The sequence below is a fragment of the Arachis ipaensis genome, chromosome B07 (genome assembly GCF_000816755.2).
Source record: "Arachis ipaensis cultivar K30076 chromosome B07, Araip1.1, whole genome shotgun sequence".
NCBI lineage: Eukaryota > Viridiplantae > Streptophyta > Magnoliopsida > Fabales > Fabaceae > Arachis > Arachis ipaensis.
Genome location: NC_029791.2, coordinates 2,722,972 through 2,729,614, shown reverse-complemented (window position 1 = coordinate 2,729,614; position 6,643 = coordinate 2,722,972). Strand labels below are relative to the sequence as shown.

General features: G+C 28.4%; 2 protein-coding genes across 2 annotated transcripts in view; one reads left to right on the top strand and one right to left on the bottom strand.

The window, feature by feature from the left end:
- LOC107609131 (pentatricopeptide repeat-containing protein At2g37310) overlaps nt 1–1,255 on the top strand; it is a 3,186-nt gene extending 1,931 nt beyond the window's left edge. The window contains exon 2 of the mRNA XM_016310976.2: nt 1–1,255. This exon is cut by the window's left edge and continues 32 nt beyond it. Coding sequence (XP_016166462.1) covers nt 1–806 — 806 coding nt within the window. The 3' untranslated portion in view covers nt 807–1,255.
- On the bottom strand, nt 2,388–3,685 carry LOC107606548 (LOB domain-containing protein 23-like). Its single transcript, XM_016308600.2, has 2 exons — nt 3,372–3,685; nt 2,388–2,675 (listed from the first exon to the last, which is right to left on the bottom strand). Exons 1-2 carry the CDS (start codon nt 3,522–3,524, stop codon nt 2,388–2,390), a joined length of 441 nt encoding a protein of 146 aa, XP_016164086.1. The 5' UTR covers nt 3,525–3,685.

Genomic DNA, 6,643 nt, shown 5'->3' with positions numbered 1-6,643 from the left:
TTAGAAGAAGTTATGTTCAAAATATATATGTTGCAACTGCAATTATTGATACTTATGGAAAGCTAGGGTTTATTCATGGGGCACAGAAGGTTTTTGATCAATCACAAAGTAGGAGCTTAATAATTTGGACCGCAATTATAACAGCTTATGCTGTTCATGGAGATGCTAGTTTGGCGCTTGGCCTCTATGCTCGGATGCTAGATGAAGGAATTAAGCCTGATCCAGTTACAATAACTGCTGTATTGACTGCTTGTGCTCATTCTGGATTAGTAGATGAAGCTTGGGATATCTTCAATTCAATGCCATCAAATTGTGGAATTCAGCCATTGATGGAACAATATGCTTGTATGGTGAGTGTTCTTAGTCGAGCTGGGAAGCTCTCAGAGGCAGCAGATTTCATTTCCGAAATGGCAGTTGAGCCAAGTGCTAAAGTCTGGGGTGCATTGTTACATGGGGCTTCTGTTTATGGTGACGTAGAAATGGGCAAGTTTGTGTGTGATCATTTGTTTGAGATTGAACCTGAAAATACTGGGAATTACATAATTATGGCGAATCTATATTCACGTTATGGGAGATGGGAGGAAGCTGATAATGTCAGGGAAAAACTGAAAGGAATTGGGTTACAGAAGATCCGTGGAAGTAGCTGGATTGAAACAAGTAGAGGACTAATAAGCTTCATTGCCAAGGATGTATCAAATGAAAGATCTGGTGAGATCTATGCATTGCTGGAAGGGTTGCTTGGTTTGATGAGGGAAGAAGGATATGCTCTGCAGGATGAGTTAGATTCTGAGACTTCTTTTGGTTAACAATTAAGTGTTAATTTGTGGTAAAATACTTGGTTTGATGAGGGAAGAAGGATATGCTCTGCACTCTGCAGGATGAGTTAGATTCTGAGACTTCTTTTGGTTAACAATTAAGTGTTAATTTGTGGTAAAATAGATTAGTGCAGAAACTAAACAGTACTTGTCTACCCAGAAAAAAAAAAGTAATACCCAGAAAAAAAAAAGTAATGCTTTCGTGAGTTCTCTAGATGAGGATTTACTCTCCTTTTGAATTGTTAGTGTAAAATTTATGGCTGCTGAGTACTTCCTGTACACCTCACACCTAAGAAAACGAACAGGATTAGAATGCTAGAATTATTGAGCACCAAAATAGCACTTGTTTAATCTTGCTATTTAGTGTACAAAGAGGTTAAAGGTCTTATCCTTGATTCACATATTCATAGTTCTTCACTTAATATTTAGGATTTCATTTAAAAAAAAGAAAAAGCATTATACTAACTACCCCTACCTCCTCATATTCTATATACAACTATTATTTACTAGTGTCACACAGTCCATTAAGTTGGGAGTACTAGTAGTACTCATACATTAATAAGTGTTTGGATAAAAAGAGGATTTTAAAGTTAGATAGGCATGAATTAATTTAATTTAATTCATTATTATTTATTTTTTCAATGAATAAAAACCCAATATAAATTTTGGAATTTTATATTTTGATGTTTGTAAGTGAGAATGGTTCATGCTATGTTCGAGGTGAATTGACAAAGACCTAGATGAATTTACTAGAGATACATTTCACAGTTACATAGAGGAGAGAGGAATAAACTAGAGCCTCTTCAAGTTTCTACAAGAATGGCTCTATGTTAAAAAACATTGAAATCTATTGTCTTGGCTCAAAATCATAGGCTTGTTCATTGATGGCAAAAAACCCCTACACCTTCCTCCTAATTCTCTCTGTTAGAGTATGTATTTTTGAAATTGACTCACATAGTGTTCAGTTTTCACTTTTCACAATATGAAATTATGAATTTAAAAACCGTTAAAGTTTTGATTATATCTTAATTTTTTATTTATAGGCCCTAAAGTTTCATAGCTAATATTTGAGTTAATTATTTATATTGGAGGCACTCTACATAAATATAGTTACATAATTCATTGATCATACTACTAATAATAACAAGTAGTACATCAAATTTAAAAAATAAAATCCTTTATATAACAATAATATTCAAAATCCCGAGTTAATTTTTTACTTTATTATTTGTTCAAGTTATAAACATTGCATTATAGTTTAAAAAAAATTCATGGAAACTAATAAGGAAATTGTTGAAGCATTTTATTAACTTGATAATTTAATCACATGATGTTAATGTTTTGTAAATTTATCACGAGTATATATCTATATATGGATACTAATTCTTAAAATTTAGAATGATTGAGAACGAAATAAAATCAAATTAAAAGGAACATGGTTAACATTTGGAATTTAAAATTGTCCAAAAGTTATAAAGTAAGCACCAAATTAAGCATCATTTATTATTAGTAATTAAGATACCAATCATTGGCCTCTTTAAACAATTATTCAAAGCTTGCCAAAAAAAAATTTCAATTGAACCAAGAAGTTATAGTTGGATTGTCCGATTCAAACTGCTCCATAGTGATGCTTTGTGATTGCAAAACTTCCGAATTTGGTTCAGCTTCAACATGTTGGGTTTGGAGTTTGTAGAAAGCAATCTGAGCTTGAATTTTTGCTAGCTCAATTTCTGCATTTTGAACTTGTTCATACAATGAAGAGATAATGCCAACACTTCCATAAACAGGGTCATCAATCCTCCATTTTGCTTCTAAATACAATGCATTTGCAGCTTGTTCTCTCAGATAGGTTGGGATTCCCTGCAATAGTTTAAAAAATTTATTGTAATTATTTGATACATTCTATAAGGATACCCAATAAAGTAAAATTGCAGATAACTAGTGGTATAGGTTGAGAAAATTTTTAAAATCAAAGAATTTTTTAATACAAAATATATAATGATAGTAAAATTAAACTAAAGTTTGGTTAAGAATATTTATTAATCTTTTTCATTCAATAAATATATTAAAAACTAATTTTAATTCTTTAATAATAGGTTTTTCTTTGAAATATTTTCTAAACATGACATATTTTTAAAAGGCCCCCTCAACATTAAGCAACACTCGTCAACCAGAACAATGAGCAGGGTTTACATTGTAAATATAAAAGCAAAAAATAACTATAACAAATAATAGTACTCCAATAATAGCTTCTCAATATAACTTTTAGAAAAATACTATAGAATATAATAAAGCATAGAAATTAAATGACTTATTTATAGCATAATATAAATATATATACTTCTTTTAAAAAAATCTCAAGAGACTACAATTGTTTATCAAAACAAATCATGTTCTTAATTCAATTTTAACTATTTTCATCGGTTGCTAACATTAAAATAATAATATTTTGTATTGATACTCACATTAACTATTATGGTTAAGACAATATATAGTACTTTTTTTTAAGATTGTACATATTACTAAATATTATTATGTTGAGGTAAAAAAAGTAACCTGAAGCATTCTTCCAACATTACTGCCACCATAGATTTTGTGGACACAAGCAAATTTTTGAGGATCATTGGCAGGAAAATATGGAGAAAATATGCAATCAGAAGGGCATTTTCTTCTTTGATTCTTGCAAGCAGCACATCTTCCAGAAATCATGATATGATATCTATATAAAGAGATATAAGATCTAGGTAAGAAAATCTCTTACCCTACACACAAAAGATTTCTTCTTCTCTATATTATTGGTCTTAGTGAGAAGAAGAAAATCTAGACAAAATTTGATGTAATTTACTAAAAGGAGATGATTTATATACTTTTACCTTAAGCTTAGATCATGGTTAGATTTGTTGTTGATAGTTAGTTATAATCTTAACGGCTAAATTTTTTAATTGCATTATATTATGGAGGAAAGTTTTCAAATAAATGAGGCAAAAAAGGAAAGCTTTTATGATGGTTTAATAATATATTGAACAATTGAATATGTACACTAATAAATAGACCCTAATATATATATATATGGATAGATAATACATTTTTTCAATTGAGTTCACATTCATATATAGTAGCTCTTATGCTAAGGAAGAATTTTTCATTTTTTTGATAATTTAAAATACTATTAACATATGCATTCACTTGCAGCACATATTTATTTATCATCATCTTTAAAAGAAATAAGAATATAAACTGTATCATTAATCATCGTCTTAATAAAAAAATATACATAAATTTTTTTTAGCTTAAATCTAATATTCTTTTGTCTAGTTATTAATGACTAATTGATAATTACAAAACACCAAAATTGCTGGCCCCTAGCATTCCTATCGTCAACATACTCATAATTGATCATAAACAAAAATCTAAATCAAAATTAAGGATGAAATGAACACACCTAAAATGAAGTCAGCCCAGGTTCACCCTAATGGTCCAGTCTAGTAACACGATTTGATTCTACAAATAAAAAATTAATAAACTATTTGACTTATATATATAAAGTTATAAACTTAGTTTCTTCCTCAGCGAAAGGAAACCTTAGTGTCAAAGTCAAACAGTCCTTAGCCGGCCGGCTAAAATATTTGAACAAAAACATGTTTTTTCACACATTTAAGTATTTATTTCAACTATCAATATTATTATTGAAATTTTGGGCAGTAATTTTTAATATTTTTTTATTATATGATCTGTATAAAATTAAATTGTTTTTAAAAAATAAATTTTATTAATTTATATTTACAAATTTTTAAAAATATAAATATAAAATAACATTAATATCATATATAATATTAAGTTTGTTGTTGATAGTTAATTAGGTATAATCTTAACGGCTAAATCTTTTAATTGCATTGTATTGTGGAAGAAAGTTTTCAAATAAATGAGGTAGAAAAGGAAAGCTTTTTTATGATGGTCTAATAATATATTGAACAATTGAATATGCACTAATAAATGGATCCTAATATATGGATAAATAATACATTTTTTTTTGAGTGAGTTTACATTCATATACAGTAGCTCTTAAACCAAGGAGAAATTTTATATTTTTTTGATAATTTAAAATACTATTAACATATGTATTTGCTCATCTACTACTGCTAGTGTCACACAATATCCACCAAGTTGGGAATACTAGTAGTACTCATACATTAATAAGTGTTTGGATGAACAGAGGATTTTAAAGTTACATAGGCATAAATTAATTTAATTTAATTTAATTTATTATTATTTATCTTTTTAATGAATAAAAACTCAATATAGCTCACGAACTAGTAGAATAAATTATTGACTTATTTTGTATGTGAATTTTTGTTGTATGTCTTGGTAGTGGAGGTTTTGTAGTATGTTGTATTTTACAAAGTTTGTAATTTGTAGTTGATCTTTAATTGACAATATTGAAATAAATTAATTATAAATAAAAAATTACTCTTCTTTTTAAATTGAGATTAATAAAAATAATCTAAAAAAATATCATAATCTTTACTTTATGAACAAAATAACCACAATTGACAACTACTTAATAATTACCGGAAAAGAAAAAAGAAAAAAAAAAAAGAAAGAGAAGTAGTAAAGCAAACATCAAGATATATATTTTGAGCTAAGACAAATTAAAAGGCTTTATTTCCTGAGCCTTTTAAAAATTGTACTAACAAAAAATGTTAGACACATGAGTTTTAATTTTTTTTTCTCATTTAGTATTCGGATAATTTATACTCTATTTGAATTGCAAACCGGATTATAATAAATAAGTCGGTCTGTTTAATCAAATCAAAATTATTTATCACTAAGATCAATTTCATTGTGACACAAAGTTTTACTTTTATAATTAATGTACACTTTCTTAGCTTCGGCTAAACTACTAGGACCACTATTGGTAGGGGTGTGTATGGGTCGGGTGAAATCGGATTTGATATGATTCAGATCCGATCCAAAATATATATCGGACTCATTTATTAGACCCGAATCCGATTCTAAACTTGATGAAATCTATACACTTTCGGGCCACGATTAGGATTTCACCGGACTGTTAACACTACATTACCTTGATACCTTCTTATAAGCTAGCATGTGAAAATATCTAAATTTCCGAGACTTCAACCATATTATTTGACATAGTAAAATTCACTTAAAAAATATAACAAGAACCAACTCTTCTCTAAAATTAAAGCATAACCATAATCAATACTAATATTGTCTAATAACACCAAATATTTAAATCAATATAAATAACACAATATTATCCATTAGTCTAAAATCTTATGCATTTTAAACATAAAACATTAACTTATAGTCTTATAATAACTAATAACATAAAATATTAAAGTTTACAATACTTAAATTCCACATAAGAATAGCCATCATTCATCCCTAATAACACAAAATATTAAATGTGTATGATGACCGGGCCACCGGGCCGACTTCGGACGACCCGACACATGGCCCGGACCCGACCCGAAATAATGACCGGATCTATTTTTGAGACCCTTATCCGACCATAAATCCGGTAAAATCACACCAAAATAGCCCCTAAAGTGTTCAGGACCGGGTCGGACCATGACACCCCTAACTATTGGTTTCTCAAATAAATAATGCTCTATGCAAAATTGGATTTAGATATATATGTATATATAGTGCAGCTTTTTAAGGCCATGTTATTATATAGTACTGCATTCTGAAAGTTATGATTTAAAGATCTAGCGTAGATAACAGTGTCTTGTTAGTAATAAATTAAAAAGGTCATATATAAACATATGAAAAAATATATATTAAAATATAATTATTAAATC